Source organism: Heptranchias perlo, chromosome 1, assembly GCF_035084215.1.
Source record: "Heptranchias perlo isolate sHepPer1 chromosome 1, sHepPer1.hap1, whole genome shotgun sequence".
NCBI classification, from domain to species: Eukaryota; Metazoa; Chordata; class Chondrichthyes; order Hexanchiformes; family Hexanchidae; genus Heptranchias; species Heptranchias perlo.
Window position 1 is genome coordinate 87,597,156 of NC_090325.1, and position 26,240 is coordinate 87,623,395.

Below are 26,240 nucleotides of genomic sequence, written 5' to 3' on the forward strand. Positions count from 1 at the left end.
TATGTTTCAGGTAAAAGCACTATGGCTAAACAGAACAATAAATCATTATCTGATTCAAGACCTGTTGTTTTTACTGTTCACTAAATAATAATTAAATAATTAAACAAAAATTATAGACAGGGTGAACTGAAATATACGGCCTGATATTCGGAGGGCGGCGGGTTCGTAGTGGGGGGGTCGACTGGGCGCGTGGGTAACACGCCCAGTGAAATCGGGGTGCTCCACAAGGAATCGCAGGCAAATTGGAGCCACTTACCTTGGCTTCCGGGTTTTGCGCTGGAAAGCTGCGCAGCGGGCGGACTGTGCATGCGCAGCATACGCTGTCAGCTGGAGGAGCCCTATTTAAAGGGGCAGTCCTCCACTGACTGATGCTGCAGGAAATAGGAAAAATTACAGCATGGAGCAGCCCAGGGGGAAGGCTGCTCCCAGGTTTAATGATGCCTCACTCCAGGTATTATTGGATTGGGTGAGGAGGAGGGGGAGGACTGAGATCTTTCCCCCGGCGGGCGGGAGGAAGCGGCCTGCCTCTGCCACCAAGAAGGCCTGGCTCGAGGTGGCAGAGGAGGTCACCTGCACCACCAACATATCGCGCACCTGCATACAGTGCCGGAGGCGCTGCAATGACCTAAGTAGGTCAGCCGAAGTGAGTACACTTACTCATTCCCCTACACTCCGTCTGCTACATCACCGCCCCCACCCCACATCTCCTTATGCACAGCCAACGCTACTCTGTCACATCACTCCTCACACCCACTCAAAGCTCATCCTCATCTGACCTGCACCTACTCACCTCGCCAGTACTCATCCCGCCACTACCACTCAACCCAATCCTCATACAATCTCATGGCTCTATCTCATATTCATCCTCTCATGCATCTCTTTCACGGTCGGCCTCACTCAACCTGCCACTACCTGTGCGGCAGCCACAGGGCATGCGTCACATATGTGCAGTAGGCAGCGTAAGGCAAACGTGTCGTGAGCATGAAGGGGTTGCACAAGGGTGTTTGAGGGTTTGTCATGGTTTTTACCTATATTTAATTTCTGATCAACTCACATTACATATTATATTGTCACCACTACTGCCACGTCTTTGCGAATCTTGTCTGGTTTGTGCAATAATGCCCTTTCCTGAGGATCACTATGAAGACCCTCAACTAATGGCACCCATTGTGTCACTGCAGAGTGGGTGTAGGTGTATTTGCAGGGCTCTTTTGTGCAGACAACTGAGAGACGTCGGCGATGTCCCCGGTGGCACCCTGGAAGGATGCGGAGGAGAAGTTGTTGAGGGCAGTGGTGACTTTGACAGGGACAGGTAAGAAGATGGTGCCCAGGCCAGTCGGGAGCAGCTCAGTATGAAGGAGGCTGCAGATGTCCACGACTACATGTCGAATGACTCTGAGCCTCCGTGTGCACTGCTGCTGAGCCTCGGTCTGTAGACCCTGTGGCAAGTGCAGTGCCTTCTGCGACGCATCTCTCTCTGCCGTTGCCCTCCCTCCTGCTGTGCAGGTGGATGTGTCACAGCACTGTGTTGTGGGGACATGTGTCTGGACACCAGGGTAAGTGTGCAAGTTGGTGAATTTTATTGTTAGGAGGAGGGTGGTGGAGGCCAAACTTTGTCCAAAGTCTCCCTCCCCCCCACCTGTCAAATGGACCTTTGCAGCTGCCACAGGCTGATGGCTGCAACACGTCCATTTGAACTGGGAGTGTTTCCCCCAGTACGGGAAACAGTCCCAGTTTTCTAAAAAATCCCACCCCTCCTCACATAATCCCTTAATCAGGTCAGTTAATGACCTGAAATAGCTAAGTAAATACATAAGCTAATAAAATGTTCGGATATGTAGTTAGAACTGTAGAATATAAATCTACAGAAGGTTTTACAATAGCCAGTGAGACCACATGTATCACAATGCACTGCTCAGATCACACATAGAATAATACTGTGATCAGTTTCAGCCACTGTGCCACAAAAAAAAAATTACTTGAGTTAGAAAGAGTGCAGAAAACATAGAAACATAGAAAATAGGAGAAGGAGTAGGACATTCGGCTCTTCGAGCCTGCTCCGCCATTCAGTATGATCATGGCTGATCCTCTATCTCAATACCATATTCCCGCTCTCTCTCCATACCTCTTGATCTCTTTTGTGTCTTGAAATCTATCTTGCTCCTTCTTAAATATATTCAGTGACTTGGCCTCCACAGCCTTCTGTGGTAGAGAATTCCATCGGTTCATCACCCTTTGAGTGAAGAAATTTCTCCTCATCCCAGTCCTAAATGTCCTACCCCGTATCCTGAGACTGTGACCCCTCGTTCTGGATCCCACAGCCAGGGGAAACATCCTCCCTGCATCCTGTCTGTCTGGCCCTGTCAGAATTTTATATGTTTTAATGAGATCCCCTCTCATTCTTCTAAACTTGAGTGAATACAGGCCGAGTCGACACAATCTCTCCTCATACGACAGTCCTGCCGTCCCAGGAATCAGTCTGGAGAACCTTCGCTGCACTCCCACTCTGGCAAGTATATCCTTTCTTAGGTAAGGAGACCAAAACTACACACAATATTCCAGGTGTGGTCTCACCAATGCCCTGTATAACTGCAGTAAGACATCCTTGCTCCTGTACTCAAATCCTCTTGCAATGAAGGCCAACATACCATTTGCCTTCCTAACTACTTGCTGCACCTGCATGTTTACTTTCAGTGATTGGTGTACAAGGACACCCAGGTCCCTTTGGACATCAACATTTCCCAATCTATCACCATTTAAATAATACTCTGCCTTTCTGTTTTTCCTTCCGAAGTGGATAACTTCACATTCATCCACATTATACTGCATCTGCCATGTATTTGCCCACTCACTCAAATTGCCTAAATCGCCTTGAAGCCTCTTTGCATCCTCATCTCAACTCACAATCCCACCTAGTTTTGTGTCGTCTGCAAACTTGGAAATGTTACATTTAGTTCCCTCATCCAAACCATTGATATATATTGTGAATAGCTGGGGCCCAAGCACTGATCCCTGCGGTACCCTACCAGTCACTGCCTGCCACCCCGAAAAAGACCCATTTATTTCTACTCTCTGTTTCCTGTCTGTTACCCATTTTCAATCCATGCCAGTATGTTATCCCCAATCCCATGTGCTTTAATTTTGCACACTAACCTCTTATGTTTTTTTTAATTCATTCATGGGATGTGAGCGTCGCTGACAAGGCCAGCATTTATTGCCCATCCCTAATTGCCCTTGAGAAGGTGGTGGTGAGCCGCCTTCTTGAACCGCTGCAGTCCGTGTGGTGAAGGTTCTCCCACAGTGCTGTTAGGAGGGGAGTTCCAGGATTTTGACCCAGCGACAATGAAGGAACGACGATATATTTCAAAGTCGTGATGGTGTGTTGAAGAAGCTTTGGCGAGTTGCTGCAGTACATCCTGTGGATGGTACACACTGCAGCCACAGTGCGCCGGTGGTGAAGGGAGTGAATGTTTAGGGTGGTCGATGGGGTGCCAATCAAGCGGGCTGCTTTGTCCTGGATGGTATCGAACTTCTTGAGTGTTGTTTGAGCTGTACTCATCCAGGCAAGCGGAGAGTATTCCATCACACTCCTGACTTGTGCCTTGTAGATGGTGGAAAGGCTTTGGGGAGTCAGGGGGACTTTATCAAAGGCCTTCTGAAAATCCAAATAAACCACATCCACTGGTTCTCCCTTATCTATTCTACCAGTTACATCCTCAAAAAACTCCAGTAGGTTTGTCAAACACGATTTCCCTTTCATAAATCCATGTTGACTTTGTCTAATCCCGTTGATATTTTCTAAGTGTCCTGTTATCACTCTAGCATTTTCCCTCCTATTGCTGTTAGGCTAACCAGTCTGTAGTTCCCTGTTTATTCTCTCCCTCCTTTTTTTAAATAGTGGGGTTACATTTGCCACCCTCCAATCTGCAGGAACTGTTCCAGAGTCTATAGAATTTTGGAAGATGACAACTAATGCATCCACTATTTCCATGGCTACCTTTTTTTTAGTACTCTGGGATGCAGATTATCAGGCCCTGGGGATTTATCTGCTTTCAGTCCCATTCATTTCTCCAGCACTTTTTTTTTACTAATACTAATTTCCTTTAATTCCTCCTTCTCACTTGTCCCTTGGTTCCCTCGCATTTCTGGGAAGTTATTTGTGTCCTCTTCCGTGAAGACAGAACCAAAGTATTTGTTTAATTGCTCTGCCATTTCCTTGTTCCCCATTATAAATTCTCCCCTTTCTGACTGTAAGGGACCTACATTTGTCTTCACTAATCTTTTTCTTTTTACATACTTGTAGAAGCTTTTACAGTCCACTTTTATGTTCCTTGCAAGTTTACTCTCATACTCTATTTTCCCCTCTTAATCAATCTCTTGGTCCTTTTTTGCTGAATTCTAAACTACTCCTAATCCTCAGGCTTGCTACTTTTTCTGGCAACTATATATGACTCCTCTTTGGATCTAATACTATCCTTAATTTCTTTTGTTAGCCATGGTTGGGCCGCATTTCCTTTTGTGTTTTTGTGCCAGAAAGGAATGTATAATTGTTGCAATTCAGGCATTCGTTCCTTAAATGTTAGCCATTGCCTATCCACCGTCATGCCTTTTAATGAAGCTTCCCAATCTATCATAGCCAACTCACTCTTCATACCATTGTAGTTTCCTTTATTTAGATTTAGGACCCTAGTTTCAGATTGGACTACTTCACTTTTCATCTTAATGAAGAATTCTATCATGTTATGGTCACTCCTCCCTAAAGGACCCCGCACAACAAGATTATTAATTAACCCCTTCTCATTGCACATTACCCAATCTAGGATAGCCTGTTCCCTGGTTGGCTCCTCAATGTACTGGTCTAAAAAAAAAATCTTGTACACACTCCAGGAATTGATCCTCCACAGTATTATTGCTAATTTGGTTTGGCCAGTATATATGTAGATTAAAGTCACCCATGATTACTGTAGTACCCTTGTTACATGCATCTCTAATTTCCTGTTTGATGCCATCCCCTATATTACCACTACTGTTTGAAGGCCTGTGGACAACTCCCACCAGTGTTTTCTGCCCCTTGGTGCTTCTTAACTCCACCCAGACTGATTCTACATCTTGATTTTCTGAACCAATATCCTTTCTCACTATTGCTCTGATTTCATCCTTTACTAACAACGCCACCCCACCTCCTTTTCCTTTTTGCCTGTCCTTCCTAAATATCGAATACCTTTGGATATTCAGCTTCCAGCCTTGGTCACCTTGCAGCCATGTCTCCGTAATCGCAATTATATCATATCCGTTTACATCTATTTGCGCTGTTAATTCCTCTACCTTATTACGAATGCTTCGTGCATTCAGAGACAGTGCCTTTAGATCTGTCTTTTTAATGTTTTTAGATATCTTAACATTTTTTTGCCCTATGGCCCTATTTGTCTTAATACCATATTTTCTTATCCGGACCCTTATATATATCGTGCACCCTTTTGTTTGTACGCTCTGTCCCTTCCTGATGCAACCTGGTTATCCTTACCCCAGTCTCTTTCCTGCACTGCTTTTTTGTCTTTTCTCTTTAGCATTCTAGATTTCTCTCCACTAGGACCCTCTCCCCCCCTTATTTAGTTTAAAGCCCTATCTACCTCCCTAGTTATTCGATTTGCTAGAACTGTGGTCCCAGCATGGTTCAGGTATAGTCCACCCCAACGGAACAGCTCTCTCTTTCTCCAGAGAGAGCTGGTGCCAGTGCCCCACGAATCGAAACCCGTTTCTCCCACACCAATCTTTGAGCCACGCATTCATCTATCTGATCTTATTTACTCTATGCCAATTTGCTTGTGACCCAGGTAATAATCCAGAGATTATTACCTTTGTGGTTCTGCCTTTTAATTTAGTCCCTAGCTGCTTAAACTCTTTCAGCAGAACCTTTCTATTAGTTCTACCTATGTCGTTGGTACCTACGTGGACCACAACAACTGGATCTTCCCCCTCCCACTCCAAGTTCTTCTCCATCCCGAAGGAGATGTTCTTAACCCTGGCATCGGGTAGGCAACATAGCCTTCGGGACTCATGCTCTTGGCTGCAGAGAACATTGTCTATGCCCCTAGCTATACTGTTGCCTACTACAACCACCTTCCTTTTTGCTCCCCCCACTTGAACAGCTTCCTGTACCACGGTGCCGTGATCAGTTTGCTGGTCCTCCCCGCAGTCCTCGCACTTGTCCACAAGGGTTGCAAGAACCTTGAATCTATTGGACAAGCGCAGGGACTGAGGCTCCTGCAATGCTACCTCCTGGATCCCCGTACCTGCCTCACTCGCAGCCACTCCCTCCTGTCCCTGACCACGTATCAATTCTAAAGTATTTAATCTAAAGGGTGTGGCTGCTTCCTGGAACAAAAGGTCCAGGTAGCTTTCTCCCTCCCTGAGGTCTCGCAATGTCCACAACTTGGATTCCAGCTCCTCAACTCGGAGCCAAAGTTCACTTACTGCAGATGTAGTCGCCCTGGACAAAAATGTCCACAAGCTCCCACATATTGCAGCAGCAACACATCTCCTGTTGTCCCATTAAGTAATTTAGTGTTAATCAAATTATTTACCTCGTTTAATTTATTAGATTAATTAAATTAAGATTAGTTTTTAAAATTTAGTTCTATGCTATATGTTAACTTAAAACTTAGCCCACAGTCACTACCAATCACTTACCTGTTCACACTGCAGTTTTCTCTTGTTGCAGGTCTGCTGCTGCTTTTAAACAGTGGCAAGACTGACCCCAAGTGTAAAAGTGATGAGCTAGGAAGGTTTTACGGTCTAGCAAGAAGGAACTTAAGGGGACCTTATCAGAGCGTATAAAATATTAAATGGTATAGACAGTCATCCCAGATTGTTATTTCAAAGTGGGAGCCTAAGAAAGAACAGGAATCAAGAAAACCATCTTTATTCTGAGAGTGATATACATTTGGAACTCTACCAAATAAAGTAATAAAAGCAAAAGTATTGGTGTTATTCAAAACATAATTAGATACCATGATGGGAGAATGAATGTACTAGAGGGATGAGCTTCAGTGGACTGCATGGCCTTTTCACCATTGATTTTTCTTAAGTTCACACTATTAGAATATTTAGCATTAAGCCAGCTTGTAACCAGTACTATTAGACTACAATTTGGATGTTCCTGATCCTAGTAAAGGTAATTTGCCCAACCCTACTTGAAACATGATGGGAAAAATGGAAAATCGATGATTTTAATAAGTTAAATATCTCCTGCTTCTGCCCAGCTCAGAATTATAATTACACATGTAAAACCAGAAATTACTGTTTATTATGTGTATAATAACACAACAACAACAACAAATTGCATTTATATAGTGCCTTTAACATAGTAAAATGTTCCAAGTAGCATCACAGGAGTGTTATGAAACAAAATTTGACACCAAACACATAAGGAGATATTAGCACAGGCTTGGTTACAGAGGTAGGTTTTAAGGAGCGTCTTAAAGGAGGACAGAGAGGTGGAGAGGTTTAAAGAGGGAATTCCAGAGCTTAGGCCTAGGCAGCTGAAGGCACGGCCGCCAATCGTGTTACAATGAAAATTGGGGATGCGCAAGAGATAAGAATTGGAGGAGCGCAGAGATCTTGGAAGGTTGTAGGGTTGGAGGGGGTTACAGAGATACGGAGGGCCAAGGCCGTGTAGGGATTTGCAAACACATCAAATGGTAGGTATATACCCTTTTTATAGGTGATGTACATTGTTTGTGAAGATGTCTGCTGTTCATATAACTGCTGTATCTACGTCCTAAGTTGGATAATTAGTACCAGCTCCTTTATCACCAACATGTTGTGTTCTACTTGCAAAAATTAGTCTCCTTTCTCTGGGGATTCACAACTTAGCTAGCATACAGGTTGTAATTTCTTTGTTTAGTCAAAGATATTAGCCATGGAATGTAGAATGGGGATATTTGTGTCATTAAATGTCAGTACATTGCTGGTATATGACATCATAATAATGCACAATATTTCAGATGGGAGTGATTACCAGTTATGCACTTCTGGAAATCTGCTCTTGAACACTTTGGTGAATCATGTCATTGCCTCAGATACCTCATTGTTTTAGACAGAGTCTCGTACCATGCATTTCTGAACAACTTACTGTCGTATGGCCTCCCCCAAAGCTATGTTCAAGGCTGTCTTGTTTCTTTTCAGATTGCTTTCTTTTTCCAGTAACAACTCAGGATTCCCCAGGGCTGTGTGTTTTATCCCATTCCCTCTGTCTTCATATCAATTTCAGATTTGAGTTTTGACATTTTTTTTGTATTCAGGCACATAGTTAAATGTGAACACTTGTGATTATACTACTTTAGGTGATCATGAAAACCAATTAGAGATTGTCTTGTACATGAGTGAATAAATTCTGCAAATAAGTTTGCTCAAACTGCATTCAGCTGTTGTGAAAGGAGTTAGGAATTCTGTCATTGCATGTTATAAACTGATTCAATGCATCACACAGACAAAAGAGAAAGGGCTGGCCAAGCTGCCATTTTGGATCTACAATTTATCAGGGCATTAGTATTTCATCCTTTGCACAGATATGGACTGAAACCCACGTTCAAATGTCATTATCATCAGTGCCGTCACTGCCATTCATTGGAAAATGAGTAGCCCCTCCCAGAAGGCAGTGTTTGGGTATGTGTGCGCAAAAAATAATTGCTCTGTATTTTCTAATGCTGAATATTCACCGCATATTTCATTGTCACTATAACATAGTTCTTTTGAGCTAAGCATTTACTGTGTTAGAACAATATGTATTGTGTAGTAAATTTAGAACATGAACAAAATAAGGAGCCCATGCCTTATGATAAACTGAAAAGTTTATATTTATGATAGGGTGTAGTATGTAAAGATGTTTTTTCATTTGTTTGGGAGGGGGATTGTTTAAAATTATTTAGATTATCTATTGAAAAATATCAGGCCTGTATATTTTCTTATTTTATCAGAGAGAATAACAGAAGTCAATACGGATATCTATGTCACAAGTTTTGGACCTGTTTCAGATACTGACATGGTAAGTACAAATATATTTTGGAAATGTAGACATGTTAATTGTTTATTCATTGTTTGTAATGCATATAACATAAATAATAAAAAAGCAGTATGTTTATTTTAGGCAATGTTATAGAGACACATGATAAAAGTCATTGTTGAGCAACAAAAGAGGTACAGAGCACCCATGATCCTTTTAAAATTAATTTGTTGATTTCTGATTTTCTTGCATCATACTTATTCATATTAATTCAAATAGTAGATTCAAAAGTTGTCATCTTTAAAAGTGTTCACTCTTTAGGTACTAATGAGGTGGATGTTCAGGTGGATATAAAAGTTTTTTGGCAGTATCTGAAGAATAGCAGGGGAATTCTCCTGGTTTCTTGGCCAACATTCATCCTTCAACCAACAACACTAAAACAAATTAACTAATCATTCATCTCATTGCTGTTTGTGGGACCTTGCTGCGCCAAAATTAGCTACCGCGTTTGCCTATGCAACAACAATGACTACATTTCAAAAGTAATACATTGGCTCTGAAGTGCTTTGGGATGTCCTGAAGATGTGAAAGATGCTATATAAATGCAAATTCTTAATTTCTTTTTTTAATGTAGAAAAGCACAATTAAGTCCAACAATTTATGGGTGGACTAAAATGACATTGGTCAGTTTTTTAAGGTGTCCTGAAAACTACAAACGGATCTTCTATGCCAATGATAAAGATAAAGTTTGCACTGAACCTTGTTGGATAATGCAAGAGTCCAAAGATGCAGAAGTCAATGTGGGAATGGGAGGAGGAGTTAAAATAGCTAGCCTCTGGGAGGTCAACTTCAGACTTGCAGATACAACATTGGTGATCAACATTGGTGGACAGACACAACTAGTGTCCGGTCAATCACTGTGGGTATGGAAAAACTGGGTGAAAGGGATGGAGTCTTTACAGGAAATAGGGTGGACAAAAGCATAATCCAGGTAGGGAGTCAGTAGACCCATAATAGATGTCTGTTGAAAACCCATTGCCGGAGGTGAAGAGAGAGAAGTCCAGGAAGGGAAGGAAAGAATTAGAGATGGACCATGGAAAAATAAGGGATAGGTGAAAATTGAAAACCTGGGGGTAAATTTCAACTTTGCCACCTAGGCAGTAATCCGCCCATTGAAATCAATGGAAAATCGGGGGGGGTTCTATAAAGGGTGGGCAATCCGCTCCGTCGGAAGCAGTGATTTTGAAAATTTTCCCCTTTGTTAATGAAATCCGCAGGATCAGATTAAGAGCAGGAATGAGCACCATCACAGTTATCAACGTAACAGAGGAGGAGATCAGAAAGAGATCCTGCGTAGGTTTGGAACAAAGAATGTTTAACACACCTTCCAAAAGGACAGGCATAACTGGGACCTTTGTAGTTTCCATAGTGGCAAATTTTATCTGGAGCAGGTAAGTGAGTTAAAAGAGAAGTTTCTCAAAATGGAAACAAGTACATCCAAGTGGCAGAAGCTGGTGGTGGCTGGTGATTGATTGGACCGCTGTTCAAGAAAGAAGTGGAAGGCCCAGAGACAATGCTGCTAAGTGATGGAGGTGTAGAGGAACTGTATGTCATCGTAAAAAGGAGATGATTGGGCCAGATAAATCTTTAAAGAGACAGAAGAGTCACATATATAGATGGGTAGGGACAAGGGAGTGGAAGCGGTGGTGATTGGTGGGGAGTGGGGGGCGGTGGACGAGGGAAGGATAGGCTAGATACAAGGAAAATAGTTCAGTGCAACAGGAGTCCGCAGAGAGCCTCGTTTGCCAGCACTATATCTTGGAAATTTGCCAACCATAATGTACGGATAAAATTACCTCTATATAGCAAATTTAACATATTTTGTTTACATAGATGTTTTTCTTTTTAGAAGCCTCAAGTTTAGGGGTTACGGGGAGCAGGCAGGAAATTGGACATGAATTTAGATTTGAGGTTAGGATCAGATCAGCCATGATCTTATTAAATGGCGGAGCAGGCTCGAGGGGCCGATTGGCCTACTCCTGCTCCTATTTCTTATGTTCTTATGTTCTTAAACTAGCATACTCCTCCTATTCCCTTGTCATGACTCTTCATAGCCACACTTGTTTTCCTTGTTCTTCCACGTACTGCTTGACAATACGGTGCCAGCCTCTTACTAGCTCGTTCCAAGGCAGACTGTAGGGTGGCCCAGACCACTGCATGAGGTGCTGCTACCATCCCAGCCATGGTGCAGGGACAGAAACTCATTCACAGGGCACAGAAGCTTTAAATAAATGTGAAGACCATTGACATGCAATTCACAGTTCCTGGCATACATATATTAATTTAAGAACTTACCATTCTTCATAATATGATTGAGTTCAACATTGTTTGAAAGGGAGAAACCAGTAACAGCTACCAAGAATTTAAATTTAGATAAGGCCGACTTCAATGGATGAGACAGAGGCTGTCCACACACAGTAAACCGGGCAAATCTGTTAATGGGTAAAGCAACAGAAGATCAGTGAGGGGTGTTCAAAAAAGAATTTAATGTGGTACAGAACCAGTTTACACCCTTAAGGAACAAGAGCTCCACTTGCCAAAATAAACAGCCATGGACGACAAAAGAGGTAAGGAACAACATAAAACTAAAAGAAAAAGCATACAAAAATGCAAAAAATATCACAGATCCTGGTGACTGGGAGAGATACAAAGAACAGCAAAGGGCAACAAAACAGTTAGAACTACAAAAAGGGAGTATGAAAAGAAACTTTCAAGGGATATCAAAATCAACACAAAACATTTTTACAATTATAGTAGGAAAAAGAGGGTGGTCAAGAGCAATGTGGGCCCCTTAAAAACTGATAATGGTAATATTGTAAATGAAAATAAGGAAATGGCGGACATGTTAAATAATTACTTTGTGTCAGTATTTACAGTAGTGGAAGAGGATAGCATGCCGGACACCCCAAGGAAACTAATTTTGAATCAGGGAAGGGACTCACCATAACTAACGTAAGCAAATTAACAGTAATGAAGAAAATAATGGCACTAAAGAGTGACAAATCCCTAGGACCAGATGGTTTTCATTCCAGGTTTTTAAAGGACATAGGTGAGAACATTGCAGAAACCCTAACTATAATCTTCCAAAGTTCTCTCGATTCAGGAACTGTTCCTTTAGATTGCACGTCACTCCGCTATTTAAGAAAGGTGAGAGAGGGAAACCAGGGAATTATAGACCAGTTAGCCTAACATCTGTTGACGGGAAATTACTAGAGTCTGTAATTAAGGATAGAGTGTCTGAAAACCTTGAACATTTTCAGCTGATCAGAGAGAGCCAGCATTTGTAAAGTAAGTCATGCCTGACGAACCTGATTGAATTTTTTGAAGAGGTGACTAAAGTAGTGGGCAGGGGAATGTCTATGGATGTTATTTATATGGCATTCTATGTCTATGGATGTTATTTATATGCCAGAAGGCATTCGATAAAGTCCCTCATTGTTAGTTAAAGTTGAAGCTCATGGAATTGAGGGCAAATTATTGACCTGGTTAGGAAATTGACTGAGCGGCAGGAGACAGAGTTTAGGGACAATGGGCAGGTACTTAATTTGACAGGATGTGACTGGTGGTGTCCCAGAGGGATCTGTGGTGGGGCCTTAACTATTCACTGTATTTATTTATTTATTTTTTATTCATTTATGGGATGTGGGCATTGCTGGCAAGGCCAGCATTTATTGCCCATCCTAATTGCCCTTGAGAATGTGGTGGTGAGCCGCCTTCTTGAACCGCTGCAGCCCGTGTGGTGAAGGTTCTCGAACAGTGCTGTTAGGAAGGGAGTTCCAGGATTTTGACCCAGCGATGATGAAGGAACGGCAATATATTTCCAATGACTTAGATGATGGGATAGAGAGCCACATATCCAAGTTTGTCGATGACACAAAGATAGGCAGCATTGTAAACAGTGTAGATGGAAGCATAAAATTATAGAGATATTAATATATTAAGTGAATGGGCAAAACTGTGGCAAATGGATTTCAATGTCGGCAAGTGTGAGGTCATTCATTTTGGACCTAAAAAGGATAGATCAGAGTACTTTCTAAATGGTGAAAAGCTGGAAACAGTGGAAGTCCAAAGAGACTTAGGGGTCCATGTACATGGATCATTAAAATGTCATGGACAGGTACAGAAAATAATCAAAAAGGCTAATGGAATGCTGGCCTTTATATCTAGAAGACTAGAATACAAGGGGGTAGAAGTTATTCTACAGCTATACAAAGCCCTGGTTAGACCACACCTGGAGTACTGTATTCAGTTCTGGGCCGCACCTTAGGAAGGATATATTGGCCTTGGAGGGAGTGCAGCATAGATTTACTAGAATGATACCTGGACTCCAAGGGTTAAATTACGAGGAGAGATTACATAAACTAGGATTGTATTCCATGCAGTTTAGAAGATTAAGGGGTGATTTGATCAAAGTTTTCAAAATATTGAGGGAACTGATAGGGTAGATAGAGAGAAACTATTTCCGCTGGCTGGGGAAAGTAGGACTAGGGGACAGAGTCTAAAAATTAGAGCCAGGAATTTCAGAAGTGAAGTTAGGAAACATTTCTACAGGCAAAGGATGGTAGATGTTTGGAATTCTCTTCTGCAAACGGCAGTTCATGCTAGCTCAATTGTTCATTTTAAATATGAGATTGATAGATTTTTGTTAACTAAAAGTATTAAGGGATTATGGGGCTACAGCAGGTATATGGATTTAGGTCACAGATCAGCCATTGAATGGCGGAACAGGCTCGAGCGGCTAAAAGGCCTATTCCTCTTCCTCTGTTCCTATCTTCATCAGAACATGACCAGACAAAAATTCTGTCCTAATACCTGCAAAAACAAAATCCTCCTGGCTCTCCTATTGCGATTGAACTGTCCCTGTCCCTTTAATGGTGCCGGTGTCTTTAAGGCACAGGAGGGGCCCAGCCTTCCTCTTGTCTTCATAGCTACAGCTAATAGTGCATCCCAACGTGCACCCGTGTGGCAACGCCATTATTTTAATTAGACCTAGGAACTAATTTGGTACTGAGCTCCTGATCCTGGCTGAGCATACTTGCACTGCTTTCTACGCTAATTGCTCCCTGACAGGCCTGCGGAAATCCCATTGCTAGGCCAGGAACCCAGTATAATTTCTGTTCCTTCTGCTGCGATCCCACCAACACAGCTGCGGATCTTTGGCTCCATTCTGTGTCTTTCTACTAATGTAGACCAGATTAACTGCTCATTCATAGTCGGCAAGTCTCACCAGGCACACTGCCGCTGTCCATGCACCCAGCTGATGGGAGCTGGGGAACTTCGGGAACTCTCAACATTGGGAGTCCTCGCATCCCAGCCCCATCCCCTTCTACACTACTTGCCTTGGAAAGGGAGGGTAAAGGAATTTGGGACAGGGTCAACTCTAGGGCTATCGGCTTGAAGTCCCGCACCACCTAATTTTGGGAAACAGACATAGAAACATAGAAAATAGGAGCAGGAGTAGGCCATTCAGCCCTTTGAGCCTGCTACACCATTCAATATGATCATGGCTGATCCTCTATCTCAATACCATATTCCTGCTCTCTCCCCATACCCATTGATGCAGGCTATTGCTGAAAGAATGTCAGGGCCAAAACATCCATTTTAGTTCAGGAATCTTGTCAAATGCTTTCTATAAGTATATAATACCAACTGCATTTCCCTTGTTCACCTTGTTAGCAATATCTTCAAACAAGCAGATTAGTTGATCGTAACCTTTCCTGAATCAATGCTGACTGCCCTTTGACAAGTTATGACTTTCAAAGTGTTCACCCGCTAGGGCTACATTTTAGCTAGGTGTTAAGTTTAACAAAAACATAAATGTGAAGAACCAGGAAGCAAGATCTGTGGAAAATGGCAACAGATTTTTCTTGTGTTGCTACTAACCACCACTTGGAGACTTGCTCCCACTCTCCAAAATGTGTCCATGAAAATTAACCAACTAAAGGACAATTGAAGCAAAATTGTTCAGGTAGCGAGCGAGAGCAATGGAAACAACAATTGAGTTCTGAACTCACAGTCCAACTTTTGTCAATTATATGAAGAAGGGTATGATTTCAAAGTGTTGCAAATTGGGCCCGTAGTTTCGGCACTTCACAGCCTCCCGAAGTTCCAAAATAAAGCTAGAAGCGTGCGTGCGCATTCCGGATGTCATCTTGGTAAAGGGTTTTACGCACACACAGATAATGAATGCCAGCAACATGTAAAGTAGGGAGACTATGTATTAGATCAGTGTGCAACGCTGATTTAAAGTGATAGACACCATTTTGGCACTTAATGCACCACTCAATGCATTGTCTTAGCCTCGAACACCTGAACACGTCTTAGACGGCCTGGAGAACCCCTCACCAGCGCTATTTAAAGGGATCATGCAGTTGTTGCAGGTTAGTTGCTGGATTATTGCTTTTGGCTGCTGGTAGAATAGGACATGTTTGTTGAAGCTTCCTATGCTTACAGAGAGTTGCTAGAGTATATAGAGAGTGTTTGGCAAATAATGCGTTACGGTTGGTGTAATTCACAAGAGTGTTCGGACAAGATTCCTGGCAACCATGGGTGGTCTGCTAGGGCTCCCACTGGGCATAGAACATGACTAGGAGCATGCAGAGAGGCCATGCAGAGCAGGTCAAGCTGCGAAGAGAGGGAGGAGGAGGAAGCAGCACAGGGCACTGAGCAGGAGCCCATATCCCATGAGGGCCTTCAGGGAACATCGCTCTTACCTCCAGATGAGCGAGGATCAGTGCATCTGACGGCTGAAGTTCACCAAATAGGTCGTGATGGAGATCTGTCTCCTGCTGCAGCCACAACTACAGCCTCATAGCAGGGCAAGGACAGCATTGCCTGTGGCTGTGAAGGTAACCGTGGTGCTGAATTTCTATGGCTCTGGATCCTTTCAGGCCTGTGCTGGCGATCTGTGTAACATCTCACAGTATGCAATGCACTGCTGCATAAGGGAGGCCACAGAGACACAGTATGAGATGCACAACAGGTTCATCATGTTCCCTCTTGATAGGGAGAAGCAGAACGAGCGAGCATGAGGGCTTGCTCGCAGAGCAGGCTTTCCCATGGTGCAGGATGCCATTGACTGCACGCATATTGCCATGCATGCTCCCCATGTCAACTCGGCCATCTTCATGAATGGAAAATGATTATAATCCCTGAATGCGCGGCTGGTGCGCGATCACACGCAGTGCATCATGGAGGTCGATGCCCGCTATCCTGGATGCAGTCACGCGCTTTCATTATGCGGCAGTCCAACGTGCCAGCTATCTTTGAACCGGCTCAGCAAGTCAAAGGCTGGCTACTGGGTGACCAGGGCTATCCCCTCATGAGGTGGCTCATGTCTCCGGTCAGGGACGCAAGCACACGTGCAGAGTGGGCCTACAACGAGAGCTATGCTGCCACTCACAACATCATTGAGCACACCATAGGTGTCCTAAAGCAACGCTTCCGCTGCCTGGACCATTCTGTTGAAGCCCTGCAGAACTCAGCTGAGCGGGTGTTAAGATTCATCATGGTATGCTGCAGGCTGCACAACCTCACCATTATGAGGGAACAGCCCTTGCCAATGATTATCCGGCAAGACCCTGAGCCAGAGGAAGAAGAGGAAGAGGATGAGGTGTAGGAGAAGGAAGAGGCTGAGAAACATAGAAGCAAAGAAAATAGGAACAGGAGTAGGCCATTCGGCCCTTCGAGCACGGCCATTCAATATGATCATGGCTGATCCTCTATCTCAATACCATATTTCTGTTCTCTCCCCATACCCCTTGGTGCCTTTTGTGTCTAGAAATCTATCTAGCTCCTTCTTAAATATATTCAGTGACTTGGCCGCCACAGCCTTCTGAGTGAAGAAATTTCTCCTCATCTCAGTCCTAAATGTCCTACCCCATATCCTGAGACCATGACCCCTCGTTCCGGACCCCCCAGCCAGGGGAAACATCCTCTCTGCATCCAGTCTGTCTAGCTCTGTCAGAATTTTATATGTTTCAATGAGATCCCCTCTCATTCTTCTAAATTTGAGTGAATACAGGCCGAGTCGACACAATCTCTCCTCATACGACAGTCCTGCCATCCCAGGAATCAGTCTGGTGAACCTTCGCTGCACTCCCTCTATAGCAAGTTTATCCTTTCTTAGGTAAGGAGACCAAAATTGTGCACAATACTCCAGGTGTGGTCTCACCAAGGCCCTGTATAACTTCAGTAAGACGTCCCTGCTCCTGCACTCAAATCCTCTTGCAATGAAGGCCAACATACCATTTGCCTTCCTAACTGCTTGCTGCACCTGCATGTTTGCTTTCAGTGACTGGTGTACAAGGATACCCAGGTCCCTTTGTACATCAACATTTCCCAATCTATCACCATTTAAATAATACTCTGCCTTTCTGTTTTTCCTTCCGAAGTGGATAACTTCACATTTATCCACATTATACTGCATCTGCCATGTATTTGCCCACTCACTCAACTTGTCTAAATCGCCTTGATGCCTCTTTGCATCCTCCTCACAACTCACAATCCGACCTAGTTTTGTGTCGTCAGCAAACTGGGAAATATTACATTTGTTTCCCTCATCCAAATCATTGATATATATTGTGGATAGCTGGGCCCCAAGCACTGATCCCTGTGGTACCCCACTAGTCACTGCCTGTCACCCCAAAAAAGACCCATTTATTCCTACTCTCTGTTTCCTGTCTGTTACCCAGTTTTCAATCCATGCCAGTATATTACCCCCAATCCCATGTGCTTTAATTTTGCACACCAACCTCTTATGTGGGACTTTATCAAAGGCCTTCTGAAAATCCAAATAAACCACATCCACTGGTTCTCCCTTATCTATTCTACAAGTTACATCCAGTAGGTTTGTCAAACACGATTTCCCTTTCATAAATCCACGTTGACCTTGTCTAATCCCGTTGATATTTTCTAAGTGTTCTGTTATCACATCCTTTATAATAGACTCTAGCATTTTCCCCACTACTGATGTTACGCTAACCGGTCTGTAGTTCCCTGTTTATTCTCCCTCCTTTTTTAAATAGTGGGGTTATATTTGCCACCCTCCAATATGCAGGAACTGTTCCATAATCTATAGAATTTTGGAAAATGACAACTAATGCATCCACTATTTCCATGATGTGGAGATGCCGGTGATGGACTGGAGTGGACAAATGTAATGACTTGCACAACACCAGGTTATAGTCCAACATTTTTATTTTAAATCACAAGCTTTCGGAGCTTTCCTCCTTCGTCAGGTGAGGAAGGAGGAAAGCTCCGAAAGCTTGTGATTTAAAATAAAACTGTTGGACTATAACCTGGTGCTGTGCAAGTCCTTACTATTTCCATGGCTACCTCTTTTAGTACTCTGGCAGATTATCAGGGCCTCGGGTTTTATCGGCTTTCAGTCCCATTAATTTCTCCAGCACTATTTTTTTTACTAATACTGGTAAATACTATAAATACTAGTATCCTGAGAATGAGATGGAGGAAGAGACTGAGGATGAGTGGGAGGAGATGGAGGGGGAGGTGAGGACTCACCAATAACCTGCTCACTGATGCTCAGTTTGGGTTCCGCCAGGACCAGTCAGCTGCAGACCTCATTACATTGTTGGTCCAAACATGGACAGAAGAGCTGAATTCCAGAGGTGAGGTGAGAGTGACTGCCCTTGACATCAAGGCAGCATTTGGCAGAGTGTGGCATCGAGGACCCCTAGTAAAATTGAAGTCAATGGGAATCGGGGGGAAAACTTTCCATTGGCTGGAGTCCTAACTAGCACAAAGGAAGATGGTAGTGGTTGTTGGAGGCCAATCATCTCAGCCCCAGGACATCGCTGTAGGACTACCTCAGGGCAGTGTCCTAGGCCCAACATCTTCAGCTGCTTCATCAATGACCTTTCCTCCATCATAAAGTCAGATGTGGGGATGTTCGCTGATGATTGCACAGTGTTCACTTCCATTCGCAACCCCTCAGATAATGAAGCAGTCTGTGCCCGCGTGCAGCAAGACCTGGACAACGTCCAGGCTTGGGCTGATAAGTGGCAAATAACATTCGCTCTAGACAAGTGCCAGGCAATGACCATCTCCAACAAGAGAAAGTTTAACTATCTCCCCTTGACATTCAACTGCATTATCATCACCAAATCCTGCACCATCAACATCCTGGGGGTCACCATTGACCAGAAACTTAACTGGACCAGCCACATAAATACTGTGGTTACAAGAGCAGGTCAGAGGCTGGGTATTCTGAGGTGACTGACACACCTCCTGACTCCCCAAAGCCTTTCCACCTTTTACAAGACACAAGTCAGTCATGTGATGGAACACTCTCCACTTGCCTGGATGAGTACAGCTCCAACAACACTCGAGAGGCTGGACACCTCTAGGACAAAGCAGCCCGCTTGATTGGCACCGCATCCACCACCTTATACATTCATTCCCTCCACCACCGGTGCACCGTGGCTGCACTGTGTGCCATCCACAGGATGCACTGCAGCAGCTCGCCAAGGCTCCTTCGACAGCACCTCCAAAACCCGCGACCTCTACCACCTAGAAGGACAAGGGCAGCAGGCTCAAGGGAACAACACCACCTGCACGTTCCTTTCCAAGTCACACACAAAACATCCCGACTTGGAAATATGTCATCGTTCCTTCATCATCGCTGGGTTAAAATCCTGGCACTCCCTATCTAACAAGAACCTTCACCACACGGACTGCAGCGGTTCAAGAAGGCGGCTCACCACCACCTTCTCAAGGGCAACTAGGGATGGGCAATAAATGCTGGCCTTGCCAGCGATGCCCACATCCCATGAATGAATAAAACAGAAGTGGAGGAAGACTCAAGGAATACTGGCCCTGTCTGCCAGTGCTCTGCATGCTCAACTGATCTGTGAGCGATATCAATAATGTGAACAACATCTCCCAAGTCATCAACAGTCCTACATTCCCCAACCATCCTCTTGCACTCAAATCGCACTCCATATGATTACAGACTGCTTCCTCCCTCAGCTCATCGCAGAAATAAAAACCACCACCAAATGCAAATTCAAATTCGCATTTATAAATTAACACATGAAATGATCCAAACAAAGTGAGACTATTCACTCTTGTGCATTCCCTTAATGCCTGGGTGTGCCTTTACCTATCCTACTGCTCCTACGAGATGCATCCCCAGTGGCTGGAGCATGTGTGGTGGGAAGTTGCTGACCTTCAATGGAGGAGCGACAGATGGCCTTGGAGGACGACCTCGAGCAGCTCTGGGCTGGGAGGGCCTGGCTACAGAGTGCACCATCTCAGCGTGGGCTGCAGCAGTCTGCCTTGGCTGGCTGACAGGCAACAGCAAGTGCACTGGTGGAGTGGCAGGGGTGGGAGCAGGAATGCTATCGCCGGACAGAGGGCAGCAGGTTCGACAGCGATGCGCTGCTGCCACTCGTACGGTGTGCGCCTCAGCAATCCTGGTGATCAGCTGGAGAACGGATTGCTGGAGTGCTGTGATGCCCTGGAAGCCCCATTCCACAGTAGTCCCCAGAGCCATGATAGCAGCAGTCTGAGCTGCCATTGCAGCAGTCTGTGCTTCAACTGAAGCTTGCAGACCTTTGATGACATTGGTTTGCGCTGCAGTAGAAGCTGTTTGTGCTGCAATGGAAGCTGTGACATCGGCCATCAGACACTGCATCATGGTGAGTTCCTCAGGTGTGCTGATGGAGCTGACCACCCATTCCATGTGGGTAAGGACAGACTCCAAGCTCTGCGCCAAAGCCTCATGCCAAGTTCGAGGTGGAGACTCAGTGCCCCTTGACATTATGCGCAGGCTTTATGGCAATGCTCTGAGCATTTGGTGGTGAACGCCCATCAGCCGTCTTCTGTAGCCTGGCCCATCAAAGCCATCATCTGACCCTCGGCAGCAGAATCTTTGTGTGACTTCGCCCGCCGGCGAGCTGGCACCTGTGGTATCCATTCCCCCTGCCACGGCTCCTGCACACTTGTGCCCGGTGTCTCACCACGTACAGATCCCTCCTCTAATCTAGCCTCTAAAGTATATGCAGTGTCAGTCTCTGAGCTGGTAGAAGCAAGTGTCAGATCAAGTGATGGTGTGGTTTCGTTAGATGTGTATTCTATCCTTCACCACATGGCTATCCATTTGTAACATCGGTGATGTGCCTGTCATGGTTGAATAGCTGCCAGTGTGTGTGGCCTGCAAGTGTGGTACTATGTGAGGCTGAGATGCAGCATGCAAAGTGCAGCATTGCGTATGGATGGACAGCGTTTGTTGGTGACAGGGGGCGTCGTACGTGGATCAGTGGTGTGGTTGGTAAGATGTGCAACTTGACATTTGCATTCACTCACCTTGACCACTTGTGTCAAATCATTGAACTTTTTTCAGCACTGCACCCACGTGCGTGGTGCCATGCTTCTGGCATTCACCTCCTGGGCCGTTGGCATTCACCTCCTGGGTCACTGCCTCCGCAGCTGGTGTCTGGAGGGTCTCCTACAACCCTGCGGGTAAAGGATGGCCTTCCTTTCATCCACTCCCTCCACCAGGGCCTCCAGTGCGCCGTCTGAGAACCTTGGTGCGCGCTCTTGCTGGTCCAGCAACCCTGCCTGCCATGTTGCACTGCTCTCTTTGACAGTGCACCTCCTTTTTAAGAGATACAGGCTGCCTTTAACTAGTGCTGGCCACGCCCCATTTCGGGCCTCCTGCTTGTGCGTACAGTCTCTCAACAGTGCGGGTAGCGCTGGCTGCACGTACAAATCATGGTAATGACCAGGTAGCGCAAATCTCACGTGCTGCCTGCACGTGCAGCCAGCGGGCGCAGGTTAATCCCGGACCGCGATGTCTGTGCCCAAATTCGGGGGTTATCGAATTTAACCCCCAAAATGTTTAAAAATAATCTAAATATAGCACTGCCCAATCTACAGTGCAAGTGTGTTTTATTAAAATGTTATTATAACCAAAATAATTTAATGGAATACTTTATTAAGCATACACGGTAGGTTTTGGTGCCTGATATAATTGAAAGAAAATATATAAATTTATCCATGGCACGAGTTTGTCACACTATTGATAAAATAGAGTGATATGATTTAGTAATAGATTGATTGCATCAAATGTGACAGAATTTCTAAACATTTCAAAATGATTATTTCTTATAAATAAATAATACATTTTTAACAGTGCCGAATACTTTAGAAAGAGTTGCACCTGAACTTTTACAATATTAGTGAATTTATATGCTCTTTAATTGTTTTAATCAAATAAATTAGACATCTGGAAAAATGCTACAGGGTTTCTTGGGGGACTGAGTGAGTCACAACCACAACAGCTTTGAACACACTCATATACACCACATATCCGATTTAGTTTTTCTTTTCCATCTGGTGTTTGACCATATCCTGAGGGGCACTGACTGAATTCAAAATGAGAATCAAACTTTTGAGATTAAATATGGATACTGTGAATAAAATTGTTTTGGCATCAAACTGTAGTGAGGTTGCTGTATGGGATGACAGCATGACATCTCTCATAAAGTGATCGTCCTTTGCTGTCAGGATCTTTTACCAGAGCACTAATGCCCATTCTCTACCTTAAGAACCAATTTTTGACCCCCAACACCTGACGAGAATGGGGCGTGCGGGGCTTAAAATAGAGGCAGCACCCTGCCCTCTGGCTTGGCGCCACACACTCGCTGGCCATAATTTTAACTTCCGGATTTCGGGAGGCATGTGAAGCCCTCGACGCCGGCATTCGAGGACCTCGTAAATATTCAAAAGTTAGGGTCCGATGGCGTAACTCGAACCCCAATCAGATTTGAATGTGCAGTTGTGCGTTCAGTGCCCTGTGCCGGCCTCGCCAGGGAGACTTGGCGCTACACGGGAGCAGGCTCATGAGAGGGCTTATAAGGTAAGTTATTTTAGATGTTTTAGATTTCCTTGTAGGCCAGAAGGAGTGATCCTCGTCAGACACTCCCTCCGCCCCCGACATCCCCACCCTCCTGGGATTGTTTCCTTGGATCCTCTGCAGTGGCCTGCAGCTGTGTGATTTCCCGTTCCTGCCTTTTAGGGTTCGGGTGGGAGTCAGTCCAAGGAGCCCCAGGGGTTAATGTTTCCCAGGCCTCACGTCAGCAAGTTGGGGTGACCCTGCCACTCGCCTCTTGCCCCAGCTTAAAACCAGAGCTTTAGTCTCTTCAGCAGATTACAGATGGAGAGAATTAAGGACTGTTGCTTTGGTGGTCTGTGCTGAGCTCAGGAAGATCTGCCAGTGCTCAGAGGAGTATGCAATCTCAAATGTTCAGCAACTTATCTCCATTTGCAGCCTGATAAAGAAGAGAAAGACTTGGCCTGAACATGGACATCGTGCTTATGGCAATAGACCCTGACAGCAAGTGTAAAAGGAGCATTATTACAGCTGTGTACTAATTAGTCACTTCTCCTTTCATTCCCACTACCCAATTTGGTTTTCACTAAATCAACTGCAACAAGATCACACCCACCACTAATTTGAATAGCGATTGTTACATTCTACAAGAGAATGGTATTTAACCCTTTCCTTGTGAAATAAAAATACCCCAGGGCTCTTAAAATCATTTCAAATACTTTCCCTACCACAGATATTAAACTTACTGGTCTATAGTTTCCTGACTGTCAGAAGGTGTTGCTGCAGCGAGTCACAGAACTAGAGTAGAATGTAATATGGCCATCTACAAAAACTTCATAAAAATACTTGTTTGAGTCAGCGCACAGAGCTGGAGCAATAATACCTTTTAACTCTGTCCCGTGGCTGAACTCTATTTTTAACAATCAGTTTTTTTTTTGTCTTAATATTAAGTCACAGAAGTGTGACTTCATCATAGTTCCATGACTCACCAGTGGACTATATTCCAGATGATCCAGAAAATTATAATTTTGAATACGCTCCTAGGGATTTTCAAGATGCTGACTGGTTGTGTTGTCTCAAGTGCAGAGAAAATGTCTAGATTTTATATATGAGATATAATAAATTCTTGTATACATTTGATGGCTATATGTGGGGTATCATTTCTGTTTATTTGGCCATGATCTGTGTGACAACCTAAAGCAACTTGGTAAGATTAAGTCATTGGAACAGGATGAAATTTTGATTTGCTTTAGTTCCACAAGACAGATTTCAAATAGTAATAGCACAGTGGGCTGTCCTGTTTAATCTCGTTGAGAATTATTAATGGGGTAGAAATTAGTCTGCGCCCGTCCTGCCCAAACAGAAGGCCATCCTGAAACTACATCTTCGGGATGAGCTGCTGGTGCCTGTTGCATCTCTACAGGTAGTTTGCCCCAGGCCCTAAGGTAAATTCTGTGAGGGGGGGTTGGATCGGACAACGGGGGGGCTGTTTGCCAGGACTGAGGAGTCGGGGTGGGGAGCAATCCTGCTCCTCCAAGCTCTATAGAAAGATTTCCTTTAAAAAATAAATGTAAAAACTTCCTTTATTTGATGGCCAAGGGGGCCGCAGAAAAATACTTCAGTGCAGGCCTGATGCCAGTCCCATTCATTGGTGACAAATTTTGTAGAGGGATGTTTAAAAAATGGTCTCCATGAATTCAGCAATGTGACCATTGTGACAATTGTGACCACCCTGCTTGGGTGCAGGCAGTTCCACTGCTAAATTGATATTCAACACATACCAACTTATACACCATTGTCTGATAAAATTAAGGCTAATGGAATGCTGGCCTTTATTTCTAGAGGATTAGAGTATAAGGGGGCAGAAGTTATGCTGCAGCTATACAAAACCCTGGTTAGACCGCACCTGGAGTACTGTGAGCAGTTCTGGGCACCGTACCTTCGGAATGACATATTGGCCTTGGAGGGAATGCAATGTAGGTTTACTAGAATGATACCCGGACTTCAAGGGTTAAGTTACGAGGAGAGATTACACAAATTGGGGTTGTATTCTCTGGAGTTTCGAAGGTTAAGGGGTGATCTGATCGAAGTTTATAAGATATTAAGGGGAACGGATAGGGTGGATAGAGAGAAACTATTTCCGCTGGTTGGGGATTCGAGGAGTAGAGGGCACAGTCTAAAAATTAGAGCCAGACCTTTCAGGAGCGAGATTAGAAAACATTTCTACACACAAAGCGTGGTAGAGGTTTGGAACTCTCTTCCGCAAAGGGCAATTGATATTAGCTCAGTTGCTAAATTTAAATCTGAGATAGATAGCTTTTTGGCAACCAAATGTATTAAGGGATATGGGCCAAAGGCAGGTATATGGAGTTAGATCACAGATCAGCCATGATCTTATCAAATGGCGGAGCAGGCACGAGGGGCTGAATGGCCTACTGTTCCTATGTTCCTATGTTCTTAAAATTAAGGAAAGCAGGTCTAAAGGTGCTTTTTTGCGCCTAGAAATGAATGTCAGCAATGTTAGATGAACCTTTAATGAGCTTTAATGAGCTCATATCAAATTCCTCTCACTGCTAAAATATTGGGGAGAGCAGTTTGATCCGAGCATGTTAATTCTTTGTACAATAATATCATCTACAGTAATTTCTACAATAATGGCATTGGTTGCCATGGTACAAGAAGCTGGGCAAGTAGCCTCTTACTATATATCTATGTTTATGAGCTCCAGAATTCTACCCCCAGACCTGTTCAATGTAGGTGGGTGCACTTTTGGGGCAGGAGAGTAGTATGGATGTTGATATTTCAATTAAACAACTTCAGTTCAGATTTTGCATTTGAGCTACAAAGAGGATAGATAATGAGGACTGGGAGAAGATAGGAGTTTTATCCCATTAGTCTTCAGAATATATTGGTTTCTATTTTATGAGTTTTAATTTAACTATAATAATTAAATAAATGTTTATGGTAACTAGCACAACAGGATTCAGGAAGCTGCAGAAAGGACAGTTGTCTCATGAAAGTGACCCTATTAAATGCTGAGTTTACATTGCACTGGGGTGTCAATGGCTAAAGTTATGTTAAACTTGAATAAAACCTTGATTAGACCACATTTGGAATACTGTGCGCAGTTCTGTTCTTCGTATTATAAAAAGGATATAGAGGCATTGGAGAGGGTGCAAAAAAGATTCATAAGGATGATACCGGAACTGAGTGGATGTCCTTATCAGGAAAGGCTGAACAGGCTGGGACTCTTTTCTGTAGAAAAGAGAATGCTGAGGGGGTGACCTGATAGAGGTCTTAAAGAGAATGAAAGGGTTTGAT

The 26,240-nt window shown here is 44.1% G+C and overlaps 1 protein-coding gene across 1 annotated transcript in view; it reads left to right on the plus strand.

Annotated features, from left to right (window-relative positions):
- Positions 1-26,240, plus strand: part of LOC137299215 (gamma-aminobutyric acid receptor subunit alpha-2-like) — a 171,872-nt gene that overhangs the window by 43,994 nt on the left and 101,638 nt on the right. The window contains exon 6 of the mRNA XM_067968247.1: positions 8,979-9,046. Coding sequence (XP_067824348.1) covers positions 8,979-9,046 — 68 coding nt within the window. The remainder of the gene's footprint in view (positions 1-8,978; positions 9,047-26,240) is intronic.